Below are 13,351 nucleotides of genomic sequence, written 5' to 3'. Positions count from 1 at the left end.
AGGGCATTGTCCAGTATATAATTCAGGTTTGCCTTAAGTACTGGAGCATCATATTAGGCATCCAGGAAATGTAGGGCGTAAACACGACATTGTCAATCGAATGATGGCCCGGCATTGAAGAACATGGGGGATGGGTCGAGTCAAACAACTTGACTATTCGTCGTTGCATCGCTAAGCGGGTATTTGACAAGAAATGCAATCTTAACAAGAAGTGCCCACAAAACAGGAAAGAAACGAGATTCCCCTCGAACAGGCCACGATGATTCGTGTACCGGGCATCCTTCGCTTTTATTTTCCTTGGGATCCCCAGTTCACAGCTTATATACTCATTTTATACTTTCAAAATTCCCGCACAAGTGTAATCGAGAATAGCTGATTTCCCGGGCAGCATGTGGATTCGATTAAGATCCGACATACCAAACCTCGACACCGAGGACGTCAAACTTCTCCCCTTCATCGGAGAGAGGTTCATTGCCGAATGTCTGACAATGCGCGCTAACTCCCTTCTCAAGGCCAGAATCCACCCAAAGACCGTAATGTCCATCCCTGGAATAGTGGTCAGCTTAGGAGCCAATCCAAACCCCCAATACAAGAAAATGCTTACCCGCCACCAAGACTCAAGAATCCAGTCTCACAAAACATCATATAATCATTCACCCCACTATACGGGAATGCCTTGAAACGAATGCGCTCCGGCGTACTAGCCCCACTGCGTGAAGGGGTATCAATCGACGGAGGCGACGGAGGCGCCAGCGCACCGCCACTAGCCGCAGCCAGACTAGACTTGATATTCATATTCAAATTAAGGGCCGGCGAAGCCTCCCTCTTCACCTTGGACCGCGAGTCACTGCGGAAAGTACTCCAACGTCCAGCGTGGGTAGTATCCGCCGAAGGCGGGGGCGGCAGGCCCGCGCGCTCAAGCGCTTCCTCAGACTGCGGACCATCACCTGAGAATGCAAGGCCCAGGCTTGCGGGAGGTGGTAGCACGCTCGCGCGCCAGAGGAAGCACTCGCCTGTGCCGAAGAATTGTGAGTTTGGGTGCGGCGCGTCTGTCATGTAAGCGCCGAATACGGCGCCGGAGGGAGACGAGTCGCGGACGGCGAGGACGTAGCCCGCCCGCGGGCTGCGGTGAGAGAATTGCTGGCAGTGGTCGTAGAGGGTGGAGAGGGAGGCGCCGTCGCGATCGAGGCTGTAGGCGAGACGCCAGGTGTCGACGAGTTGGAGGCGGGCTGGTACCAGGAGGCGGATTTCCTCGCCGAGTGCGCGTGTCAGGAGCTGTTGTTGAAGGAGGTCTGCGCCTCGGGGGATTGTGAGAGTGAGGGGTGTGAGGGGTGGAGGTTGGAAAGGCGAGGCTGTTCGGCGCGGCGTGAATACTTCGGACGAGGAGGATGAGGTCGACCAGGGGAGGGCGGAGGGCATGGCGGTAGTAGGGATGTTGGGGTCTGTCAGGCGCCGGTAGAGACCTGAGACGACGTGGCTGACTGGGTAGGAGAAGTATTGGCTGTAGGAAGAGGCGTCTGAGCTTTGCTTGGGTGTGTGAGAGCCGGACCTTGAGGTGGAGCTGGAGCTGGACGTTGTAGTGGTGGTGGAGGGGGGATTGGAGGGGAGGTCTCCTTGTGATGAGGACGACATGCAGGCAATTGGAATGAATGGCTGGAGGACACACTGTATGAGGATTGCGGACGGAAGAAGGTCGGAGGGTGTTGAGGCACGCGATGGAGCTGGAATGTTGAAGGTTGAAGGTAGATAGCGGAGGTAACTATGGGGCCGAAGTCAAAAATGAGACCGAAGCCAACTTGTCACTTATCATGTGGGGGGTCTGCCAGCGCCAGATGCGATTACGAAGCTTGATTTCTGCCATTGTACTGCTTATTTGTAGACTGTTCAGATGCATCATACCTAGAAAACAATAAATGGAAGTGGTTAGCGAGATCATGTCGCACAACGCTAGGAGAATTCCACAACTCCACGATGGGAGCTCGGAAGCCACGTAGTCGACGCTGATCTGGCCATTCTAGGTCAACACCAGCCATATTTCTATTTCCACGTCAATTATTGTGCTATTGTGTTTCAATCCCAAAGCCGAAGAGGATCTCTTTTTCAATTGACACGGACTCTCGCCCCGCCTTTGCCTCTTGGAAGCGGATGACGAAACTGTGGCGGATCGAGGACGGGAGTAGTATAAAACGCACGAGACATCTGCACGACCACTGGGCTGTATCGCAGTTGGATCTTCAATTCGACTGTCACTTACCTCATATCACGATTGCGATCGAATTTGCATATTAACTACAAATCATGGTTAATACCAGCATCGCCAGCGACTATTCAGTCGAGGAAATCACCCAAGTCGGGCGCAAAGGACGTTCGCATGGCCACAAGTACGATGGCGCCGATTTTGATGAATCTATGGTATGTGATATTCTATCTATCCCGATGTACCATCACAGGTGACTGAGACATGATTACGCAGACGAATCCGCGGACAACCCGTAATAAGCAGGAAAGACGCCGTTCGCCGACTACGTCCAACAAGGCGCAGGATAGTTCAGGGTCTGCGTCGAAGAGACGAACCGCGGTCAAGAACGCACACTCGCATCAACCCCAGGAGTAGCAGACCCGACGACACAGAATGAATATCGACATGGATACATCACCAGGTCAGAAAATAGCAGGATCGAAATTGGGTATCATATGCAATTGAATAACATAGACTATTCATAAGTAAATCAATTCCGTTGCCCCTTCGGACGTAAATCCACAGTTTCATACTCCAGTCCATTGACTTCGAAGACGTGGCCTGGTCGCAAAGCTCCCGTGTAGATATTCTCCTCTGCATGAGGGTGGAAGAGGCCCTTCTGAGTACAGTTCAGAACCGTCTTTAGACCCGGAGGATCGGTCAGACGAAAAACGCCCCAATCTGGGTTCTTGCTAGGCGCGCAGACAATGGCAATGCTTTCGGGGAGCATAACCTGGTAGCCAGAGTGAGTGTGGAGATCGCGCGAGCTCATGAAGCATGTCTGGGTGGGATGGGTATGGATCCAGCCTAGCATGATCAAATCTTCCGAGTCGCAGTAGTCGAACAAGGCGGACTCGTTTGTGGTCTCGCAAGTGTCAGACGTCGCGATCTGTTCTGGGATGACGAGTCGCGAGATGAACAGTGCATTGGAAACTAGAGTACCACACAGAATACCACAGGTTTCAAGATTGTTCTTAGTGTTCGATGCTGCCAGGGAAAGGAACCGGGCACGCAAACTGGCGGGAAGGAATACTGAGCGCAAAGGAGTGCCATTTTCCAAGTAGGCAGATGGCTTGAATGTGTAACTGGCGGGGTCCAGATCTGGTTTCGCAGATATCGTATCCTCAGAGGATCGAACTTTCTCAGGCAACTGAGGCCCCTGGGAAACTTTTGATGGGATGGGCGGAAGCTTTGATGCTATCGCACCGTCAACAAGCAAAGCCTGACTTGGCTCAATACGTTGTTTTGGCGGCAATATTGGAGGCGCACGGCGTTCGGCATTGTTATCTCGAATAGCAATCTGTGGAGTGGAAATGATGGGCTCCAACGCCTTCTGCCGCGGTACGCTGGGGTAGTTGTATGTCGACTCCGAACTAGTGGATAAGTCACGCGGAGTCGATTGCTGTCGACGGTGCGACTGGCTGATGGAACCCTTATTATCTAGGTTATTTCTGATGTTTTGAATCCGCTGGCTCAAGTCCTGATCAGCAGACCGGGGCTCCGTTTTATAGGCATTCTCCCAGTCGCCCCAATCCCCAGCCGCACGACGACTCCGAATGGTCGCTCTTCGGTTGAGCTCCGAGTGCGCCAGCCGAACCGCAAGATCGCGATTTTCGCCTGCTTCCAACGGTTCGGCAACTCCAGTCAAGGCGGGATCAGTGACTCGCTCGCTCGGCTCAGGCAGTACGCTCGACTCTGAGGACAGCTTCCTGGACTGACGTTCTCGCAGGAGCTGCGTGTACCGTTCGTAGCGCTTGTTTATCCGCGGTTTGAGGGCTTCCAACTTGGTGAGATTTTTCTCGACTTCTTTCTCAGCTTTAACCAAGGCCTGTCGATCTTTGTCATCTTTCTGGGCATCGGGATGCTTTGATAGGTGTACCAGGACCAACTGGGCATGTCGGAAGAGGAGGAGGTAGGCTTGCTCGTCGTGTCCCTCGCGTTCGTAGATTTGAGCCTATAAGTTTGAGGGGAGGTTAGAGCATTGCTTCAACGTGTAAAGCGTGATCTGCATAGGAGCTTCGAACCTCTCGCATCAGGGTGGAAGCAGTCCGCAGCCAGTATCGTAGTGCGATGGCAGGGTTGTATGGATAGTCTTGGGCAATTCGAGTGATCTTCTCCACGCTCTGCGGAGGACTCCCCCCAGTGGTGGGGGGCTTTACTTGGGACGCCATGAGCGAGGATCCGGGGTTGAAGAAGTCGGAGTTGATGGTAGAGGAAGTGAATGTTCAAGATCGCGACCCCTCTTCACGCATGACGAGTCCGAATGGGCATGGTTGACGTGGACAAAGTGAGGATAGCTCCAACACCTGGTACATACACCAGGCTGCTATTGCTTAGAAAGATGTCGCATACAGGCGGCACAGTTTTGAATATGTAGCAGGCAGACGCGAAAGCTTGGTGGGTTGATGGCGAGGGAGGTGGAGGTGGGATGACTGCGGAACCCGCAAGGTCTCTCCGCTTCCCCAAGAATCTCAGACTCAAAAAAAAATCGCGGCGCAAGTCTCAATCTTTCGCAACTCCAACCCCCACAGCCAACCATGGCTGACGCTTGTGAAACTTACTTTCCGACGTGCATTTCATGACGGCTACGCTAGCTGTCTATATTTGGGACCATGTCTATACCCAAGAAGCTACTTGCGCAGCGGTGGCTGCCAGTAGAGCAATACCCGATCACAAAAGCTCTCAACTCGCATGTGTTGAAGAAACTTAAACGACGGACCATTCTCCAGGCCAGCGTTGTGAGCGACAAACTCTGTGGTGTGTATGAAGCTTCACTGTGAGCCATTCACTAGCGACCAAAGTTTATACACTGACTCGTGTCTGTCGCGCAGCTGATGTCCTCCAACGAGTATCTCCTTACCTGAGTAAAACCTCACCCATCGACATCCTTGACCTTTGGCCCAATGCTGGTGTTCTTTCCTCAACGATACACAATTACCTCCGCCCTCGTCGCCATCTTCTTGTCGAGCCCGAACTGCCTTCCTTTGAACCTTGGCTACAGCGACTCGTGGACAGCGATCCCAGTTATAAATTGATATCCGAGGAAATCTACACTCGTCGAGACTGGTCGGATGTGTTTGAAGAACACCTCCCAGAGCAACCGAGCTCTTATCAGAAACAAGTCGACGGTCAATCGCTCCCCAGGAATGATACCCTCCTTATCCTGGCCAGTCCGCCCGTCCCGGCTCAGAAAGCAGACCACTATACGCCGCAGCGGTGGTGGAGCGCAATGATGGAAAGCTGTATGCAGCAGAGAGGTGTACATAAATACGGCAGTGTCCGAATCCTGGCATCCCTTCCACCGGGAGAGGTGGAAGGTATCCTCCCCGGACAGTGGCCGAACGCAGACGGCCTGCCCTTTTGACAGAGACCATCGCGGCGCATGCCTTTGAAGTAGCCGGCTGCTACGAGGAAGAGGACTCCTGGGTGACCATCAAACCATTGGAAGTGACGCTGAAAGGCCGGGAGCGAGTCGCCGAAAGAGCTGCTGCGCAGAATGTTATCATTCCAGCTGGCCGCGAGCCTCCACCCGTGAAAGTCGCTCCAGTGTCCCTTAAGCGCGAAAGATCCGACGTGCCTCATTGCCCTCGGATCTTCACCGTGCGACACCAAACCCTCCTGGACGAGATGGATGCCGGGGATCGAGAGGATCCTGAAATTCCTATCGGGAAATCGAAAGCGAAGACCGCGCGACAAAGAGCGCAAACTGCTCTCCACAAGGAGAATGCGATTGCGCACAGTCGACACGAGCTGGCCCGTTCTGCGGTTGGGATCGACCAGGCGTCACAGATTCTGTCCCGAGCAGCCGCAGACCCGAATAAGACGGCGGAGGAACTTGAGCAGCTTGATGCCAACGTTGGCGCCCGAATGGATGCATTGGCCGAAGAAATCGCAAGCCTGCATCATCGTCTGTATAAAAGCTGGGATCGCCTTGTGGATGACTTCCGCACGATGAATGCGTCGGACAACTTTGACGACTCGGTCCTGCTGTTTGATCGACGACCATCGGAGCCAATGCTCATTGATAAATTCGAACTATTCCCCCGCGAGCCACGCACCATCGTGTACTTCGAACCCGACGCCAATCCCGAGTTTCTTCAAAAGATCCGCCATTTATCGAGAGAGCAGCGGCAACATATTGAGGGCCTTTTCGAGGCTTTGTCGTCCGTGTTTGGCCCCCGCAATCACATCACGGTCGGCGAACTGTTTAAGATTTTGTTCCTGGACCGTCCCACGAATGACATTATCAAGGCCGTCCCTGCGCTCGCGCCCTTTGTGAGGAAGCGTCTCAAGTCCGGCCACGGGCCCGTGCCACTGGCCGATCCGACTGTGGACTCGAATACCTGTTTCCAGGAGAACCTCGACTACGATGTCAGCGATATCCGTCTCCGGTGCATCCCCAGCGGAGTGATGTGGGATATCCTGCTGGAGTACCAGAAGCACGCGCCGGGCATCACTGCCATCCAATTCAGCCGCATGATCGGAGGCACGCTGACCTCGTTCCGAGCCGGACGCAATCTGATGGTGGTGCCGAAACGCATGCACTAAAACCCCGGATTTCTGGGTTTCTGGGTTTCCAGCCTGCACATAGGCTCGTCCTCTCGCGCGTGTCTCCATCCATCTCCGCCACCATGTACTTTTATACTGTAGACTAGTCACTAGACTCTTGTACGATTAGCCCGTTCTGTTTTTCCAGTGTATACTACGTCACTGGTCAGCGTCTACCGCGACCATTTTTCATCCATCCTATTCTCCCAAAGTCCCCCTAACTTCCGGTATTGATCCTGCAGAGAAATCAAGAAAGTTGTCCAGAGACTGCAGACTCCCGTTGTCGCCCGAAAAAGCATGGACCAACCCTTTTCCCTTATCAACCAGAGCCGGGGCTGCACGAGGCCGAACGATTGGTCCCAGGGACAAGGGCGGGCCCGGCACATCCTGCAAGAACCCGCGTGGTTCACAATTATACTTTGGGATTGTCCGTACGGTACGTTTCGAGTGTAAGTTTCGACTACAGTCCCGTCGGATTATCTTTTCCGTCTGTCGTTCAACTTCTGTTTAGTGTGGCTGGAATTCCCCAGAATAGCCGTTAGAGACGCATGCGGTGGAGCCGCATGGCGCAACCCTCCCATTCATTAGATCAACGCCTCGTTTTGGGGTACATGATTCGAGAACAATGTAAATGGAAGGAGTACATGGATGGAAGCCATGAACAGCAGGGAAAATATAGACCCAATATCCAGACTCGGCAAGAATAATGAAAAGAACAAACAAACGATAAAAACGGTCAAAAACAAGAACTAATCAAACCTCTCACTGACTCATTTTACCCGGCGAACCAGAACCAGAACCAGAACCAGAAAAAAAAAGGGCTGTAAAGTTCAGTTTTCCAACCCAAAGCCAATCGATCAACACGAACCACCCAGCTGGTCCGGTAATTTCCTCATTTCCTCATTTCCCTTTTCCACAACCCACGGTTACTACCGTCGTATCAAGGCGTGGTAACCATCCCCTTGACATAGTACAGTAGTAGTTATCACTAGGTAACTACTGTAGTTAACCACTGTTGTTAACCACTGGAGTAACCCGGTTAACCTCGACTATCACCGTTCGTTTGACAGCGATCGTCCCGATTCTTCGGTTTGGCTCGTCACGCTGTCATTTCCCAGCTGGTCCAGACCGGGCAATCGCCCCATCCCAGTGGGTTTCGAATCATTCATGATTTGATCGACTGTTTTTCGGGGTTTCTTTTCTTTCTCGGACCCCAGACGCGGTTCTGCTCTTTGCCCGTTTTACCCTACTCCTGATAGAAATAATCATGAACTTGTCTCCCATTTCTTTCTCGTATTTCTCTTTGATAATCCCAGGCGGTCCTTGCGCCCACTCATCTTGAGTCCTGAGTCCTCTGCTCCCCATCACACCCAGCATTGAATGCGACGCGCCGCCACGACCTTTCATCACTTTGACCTCTCCCTCCTCTTTTTGATCCTCTTTGTTTCCTCTTGAACGCTGCCCCTCTTCATGATGCTCATATAATCCCCAATTCGTCTTCGAAGAATCCCGAGTTCCCCGAGTTTTTCCCCAGTTCGAACTCGCTGCTTTGCCCCACGTCATACCCGAGCCCTAATCCGTGGATGGTGAGAAGGCAATAGACACGCGCCGGGTTCCGTTTTTTTGCTTCTCCGGTGGCGTTGCTATCGGCTTGAATTAAGTACACCTGCGTCCAGTTGCGCAGTGTGTGTCACATCTATTCTTTTCATTATCTTCTGCGCGCTACGTGTTATCTCGTGCGAATCGCAGGGTCCAGTGCAATTAACTTGCTTTTTCGGGTGACTCGGCCATCACTTATCTACGGAGTCATATCTACATCGGATCTGTCGATTACTACGTCGGCTTACGCCCGTCGGAATAAGCAGCCGCCAGCCTTGCCACTGCGATCGCAACTGCGACTGCAATCATTTTACACCCATCGCGGTGATGACTCCCACGACTTTGCCATTGCGTTTGTCGGTTAGTACGGCGCAGGATGGAAAGGGCATCACACTGCAGACTCCAACATCGGCCTCGGCTCTGACGCCCCCGGTTACCCCAATAGCGAAGGAAGCCGCCGACGCCGAACGCGCGATTCCAAGTCCTCGAGACGAGAGAAGCCCCGAGCAAACAGCCGCGCAAGTGAAGAGAAATATCAGCACTCCACTGGGCTTCACGGACGAGCTCGAAATCTGTCGCGATGACGAGGATCGCCCTGTCGAGTTTGGTCGCGGCGCTTGGAGTATAGTATACAAGGCGCGCTCAAGCACCAACGCTGCAACCTGTTCCCTCCACACTCCGCCCAGTTCGCCGGTCACGATTACTCGCGTGTTAGCTGTGAAAGCGCCATTGCGCCGTGATGCGCGCAAGGTTCTACAAAGCGAAGCTCTAACCTTAACCCGACTCAATCTCACTCCGGGCTTTGAACGACACATCGTCCCCTTCCACGGGTTTATGTCCGACTCCATTGCGCTGGTCATGTCCGCCGTGCCATTATCATTATCTACCTACATCGAAGACCAGGCCGATCTGCGCAAGAGACAGCCTTCAACGGCGACAATGTTTGATCCCGTCCAAGGACCCGAGTCCTGGCGCGACATGGCCCGCAAATTGATAACCAGTCTAACCTGGCTGCACGATACGGCAGGGATTATCCATGGAGATATCAAGCCCCACAATATCCTGCTCCGTCAAATTCCCACCGACAAGCCTGCCGCCGAGGCCAGCGCTTTCCCCTATGAACCACTCCTGGCAGATTTCTCTTCCGCCTTTGAGATCCCAAAAGACGGTCCACCAGGACTGGAAACGAATCAAGCCGCCATGTCAGCATTCACGCCCCCTTTCACAGCACCAGAACTGTTGTCACTCGCATCAATTAAATCCGGCGACGTTGCACCAACGCCATCGTCCGACGTGTTTTCCCTCGCGGCTACCCTGATAGCCGCTGCAACGGGGGATCTCCTTCTCTACCCGGGCTCAAACAACATGCAACGTCTCGCCATGGCGCGGGACGGTCATCGAATTCTAGAGTTTACTCGTGCTGGTTCGAATGGCTGTCGCGTGCCGCGGAATGGCTTTGTCGAGAAACTCGTTCAGCCGGCCGTTGTCAAGGATCCGGCGCAGCGCATTTTGACTCGGGACTGGATGGGTTTGGCTTCTTTGTGAGGTCATTTCCGTATTTACCTTTCTATTCATTGCTTTATTTCACCCGTTTCTAGTGTGATATGTTGCGATGTTGTACAACATACATTCGTTGATTGTTCCTTTTACTGCATTCTCTTTTGGCATCTTTTTCTTTTTACATTTTCTCTTTTCTTTTCTTTCCTTTTCTTGCACTTTCTTTGGCATGATACAGTTGCATTTTGGGAGCATTTGTTTTGTTTTGGCCATTCTCTCGCTTGGCATATATAAGATACCCGGAAATCTAGATGGAGTTGTCGAGAAAATATCTCGTGATTGCAACTTTGGATATAGATCATCTTGCAAATATGCATTTTCTCATGAATTGACATATATCAAATTTGGAAATCAAATTCGCTTTTTTGGTTTTGAGTAGAAGTAGATTATGCCTGGATGGGTCTCTCAAGTACTGTAAATTTAGCGGACTGCCTACCCGCAAACATGCTTGTTTCCATGGAGTACTTATCCTGTCTCCATGTTTGTAAGGTATACAATGGCAATCACCGTGCTAGTAATACCAATTTGTCTCCTAACCAATGAATCAAGATTGCCCCCTTTGCCTAAAATCCACTATAAAAGGCACCCGTTTCCCGTTACATTACACTCTCTCTGCTTCTTTCTCCACTCCTCACCCTTATATAAATCTCCACTCCTGTCCTCTCCGTCATCAACTGTCTCTACGTGTACTAGACAAGATCAGAACCCAACGTACACCCGCAAGCCCAAGACACCTTCCCCCTCCTGCATCATCCTCGAAGAGTGTGAGGAACGGCCGAGCCGAATCAGGCAAGTAAAAGATTTCCATTATCGTGACGTGGGCCCTGAGAGAGTGCTAGAGATCAGAGATGTTTCAAGTTGTCATCAATCGGATGGACGATACACAGAGGCGCCAAAACAGCTAGCCACGATCCGCCCGCATACTACCATGCCATCATGTACGCATGGTCCTTGGGGAATTTCGTCAATGAACGCGTCAATCTCGCAGGATATTGGAGGAGCAGAGAGACAAAGAAAGATGGAAGAGTGGCTGGCTGCAGCCAGCTTGCAATCCTTCTACTCACCATGGGGTTGGAATACCTGACGGCACGAAATGTTAGTGTGCAGCACTACATAAGGGCAAGATAGAACAGCTTTACTGTTCGCTATGGTTTGTTTGGAGGGACTAGTGCCAGTGGTACAAAGAAGGGGAGGAGCATATCGAAAGGGGTCACTACATCTCTCCCGGACAAGTGGTATTGAGTCGCAGTATAACGAGTTGCGCATGGAGCTAGTCATTACGAATACAAAGCTTTCGGCATGATGGAATTCTTTAGGCATCCAAGTAGCAAAACCTTGCCGTGGCAATAGCCTGGAATTTGGTGTGTCTAAGATTCGCGGTATGTCTTTTGCGCCTTCATCGCTCCGGATTGTAGTCATGTTCTAATGCCCGCTGACTGTTTCATTTCAATGCAGCGTCCTTGTTAATGCACTTTGTGATTGCGTGTTGAATAAGGGAATCCCAAGTCTGAGGCTCTCGAGGAGTGACCCTGCCCATATGTCGAAGATGAGAAAGGGGAATCGGGATATGGAATTTCCTACTGGGTCTGGAGTCGGCCAAAAGACTTGGCCAAGAAAGCCATATTCTGGAGCAGCTTTCTCTGGGGTTGCCGATCTCCGGTCGATAAAAGTTTCACAGCATTGCCTCGATGTTTGCTGTTCTGATAGCTGGCAGCCGAATGTTTGACATATATTTAGATTCTCCGGGACTTGGGTAGACCTTCAAGTCCTTCTTATCTACGACCCCTCAGATTCAGATTCAATATTCTTGAGTGCATAAAAGACCATAAGTTGTTCGCTGAATACATTCATATCTTCAAATTGTATCTCTCTCCCCTATGCTCAAGCTAGTTCGACCCACTCTCCTTCCCTTCAACAAACTTCTTCAAATCACTAACCCACAACTCAAAGTTCTGTCGCAACTTCGCTCCATACATCCACTTGACAGCATAAACCAGCCACCCAGCCTGCAACTCCCAATTCCGCACCTCCGTACCCTTGATCAAATTATCGCCCTCCCCAATCTCCACATCAGTAATCTCGTGTACCCGCTCCGCATTCAACAGAGAAGGGGGCATCGCGCCCGGCGCCTCCCGATCCACAACCCACACGATTCGCCCAGGCGTCTTCGTCTCTGGATTTGGCGCAGTATATTCAGTGATGAGGAGGTACACATCCTGCGCAGCCTGGGGCTTCGTCGCGGTAGAATCCATGCGGACGTGGAAAGTAACTCTGGTGCCCTTGCGCAGCAGTGGGGAGAGTGTAGCTGGATCAGAGCTCTGGCTGTCTGCTTGTTCGCGGATAGTCGCGCGCGGGATAAACGTATTCCATTCTGGCCATGTTGATGTGTCGGTCAGGACTTCCCAAACCCGTGTGGATGGTGCAGCGATGAAGATGGAGCTGCCTATTTGGAAGACTGCATCTGCGACGGCGATGCCTGGGGTTGGGCGCGTGGAGTTTGTGGGGTCTTCGAGGGTGGTCATTGTGACGTGACTGTGACTGTGACTAGAATGATCTGGATATTGATTCAATGTGGTTTCTAGAAGAGATGGAGGTCAGCATGTGGAGACAATTGCAACAGGAAGATGAGGTTAGCTGGGTTACGTACTTTCGGAGGCTGGTAGCATCCGAGCCGATAAAGCTGGCCTTATCGGTGGGGCCATAGTTTATCTTGGTCTTATCGGGGTAGTTCTGGTGGAGACAATGAAGTATATGAGGAACCACGCATTTGCAAAGGCAAATAATGAAAAGAAGCTCGTGATAGAAACTAAATTGCAATTTCGAATGCACGGTCTACATAGAAATCATCCATCCAAGGTCGCTCATTTCCATTGCGCAAGTCTGAATACAACGTCTATGAATCTGGGACAGGATCCCTTGTTCGTCAGTAAAATTGCCTCAACGCTTTCACAACGAAGAACCAACGCCACTCCATCGTATGGTCTATCTCTTCTCTATAGGGATCAGACAGAAAATCGAGAACGATAGGGATCAGACCCTTGGACTGTAGCCCTCGAGTCGTTATGGTTTCCAAAAAGAGTTCGACCAGACGAGGATGGTTTCCCAAGATGGCCCATTCCAAAGCACTTTGGGATCCGCTTGCTCCCTTTAAAGGATCCGCACCCCAATAAGTAGTGTGGCTAATGAGATATCACCCCCTCGTTTAGCAACCTCAGCCAAGGCGGTTCGGCATTTAATCCAACTGCATCCACCTTGGCGCCTTGATCAAGAAGGAGCTCCATAGTTTTTGACATCTCGAATCCTGGCTCGTCTCGATTCCAAGGAGTTGCACAATGGATGAGCAATATAGTATTATGCTACAGATTAAAATCGTCGAAAGGATCATAATCATCATCGCTATCAAATTCA

The 13,351-nt window shown here is 51.6% G+C and overlaps 6 protein-coding genes across 6 annotated transcripts; 3 read left to right on the top strand and 3 right to left on the bottom strand.

Moving 5' to 3' along the window:
- Positions 1-401: 401 nt before the first annotated feature.
- Positions 402-1,632, bottom strand: N7458_001336 (putative oxidative stress response protein Oxr1; the record flags this gene model as incomplete). The annotated part of the gene is made up of 2 exons (XM_056904719.1): positions 402-546; positions 605-1,632. The coding sequence occupies 2 exons, from the start codon at positions 1,630-1,632 to the stop codon at positions 402-404; spliced, it is 1,173 nt and encodes a 390-aa protein (XP_056768826.1).
- Positions 1,633-2,298: 666 nt separating this feature from the next.
- Positions 2,299-2,614, top strand: N7458_001335 (uncharacterized protein; the record flags this gene model as incomplete). The annotated part of the gene is made up of 2 exons (XM_056904718.1): positions 2,299-2,412; positions 2,474-2,614. 2 exons carry the CDS (start codon positions 2,299-2,301, stop codon positions 2,612-2,614), a joined length of 255 nt encoding a protein of 84 aa, XP_056768825.1.
- Positions 2,615-2,729: 115 nt separating this feature from the next.
- On the bottom strand, positions 2,730-4,410 carry N7458_001334 (putative endosome-associated ubiquitin isopeptidase (AmsH); the record flags this gene model as incomplete). The annotated part of the gene is made up of 2 exons (XM_056904717.1): positions 2,730-4,193; positions 4,264-4,410. 2 exons carry the CDS (start codon positions 4,408-4,410, stop codon positions 2,730-2,732), a joined length of 1,611 nt encoding a protein of 536 aa, XP_056768824.1.
- A 441-nt stretch (positions 4,411-4,851) lies between these two features.
- Positions 4,852-6,787, top strand: N7458_001333 (uncharacterized protein; the record flags this gene model as incomplete). Its single annotated transcript, XM_056904716.1, is given in 3 exon segments — positions 4,852-4,996; positions 5,032-5,556; positions 5,574-6,787. The coding sequence occupies 3 exon segments, from the start codon at positions 4,852-4,854 to the stop codon at positions 6,785-6,787; spliced, it is 1,884 nt and encodes a 627-aa protein (XP_056768823.1).
- Positions 6,788-8,713: 1,926 nt separating this feature from the next.
- On the top strand, positions 8,714-9,931 carry N7458_001332 (protein kinase domain-containing protein; the record flags this gene model as incomplete). Its single annotated transcript, XM_056904715.1, has 1 exon — positions 8,714-9,931. The coding sequence occupies one exon, from the start codon at positions 8,714-8,716 to the stop codon at positions 9,929-9,931; it is 1,218 nt and encodes a 405-aa protein (XP_056768822.1).
- A 1,898-nt stretch (positions 9,932-11,829) lies between these two features.
- N7458_001331 (SRPBCC domain-containing protein) lies at positions 11,830-12,465 on the bottom strand (the record flags this gene model as incomplete). Its single annotated transcript, XM_056904714.1, has 1 exon — positions 11,830-12,465. The coding sequence occupies one exon, from the start codon at positions 12,463-12,465 to the stop codon at positions 11,830-11,832; it is 636 nt and encodes a 211-aa protein (XP_056768821.1).
- Positions 12,466-13,351: the final 886 nt, after the last annotated feature.

Source organism: Penicillium daleae, assembly GCF_028827525.1.
Source record: "Penicillium daleae strain IBT 16125 chromosome Unknown utg000002l_segment0_segment0, whole genome shotgun sequence".
NCBI classification, from domain to species: Eukaryota; Fungi; Ascomycota; class Eurotiomycetes; order Eurotiales; family Aspergillaceae; genus Penicillium; species Penicillium daleae.
Note: the sequence above shows the minus strand (reverse complement) of the source record. Positions and strands in the feature narration are given on the sequence as shown.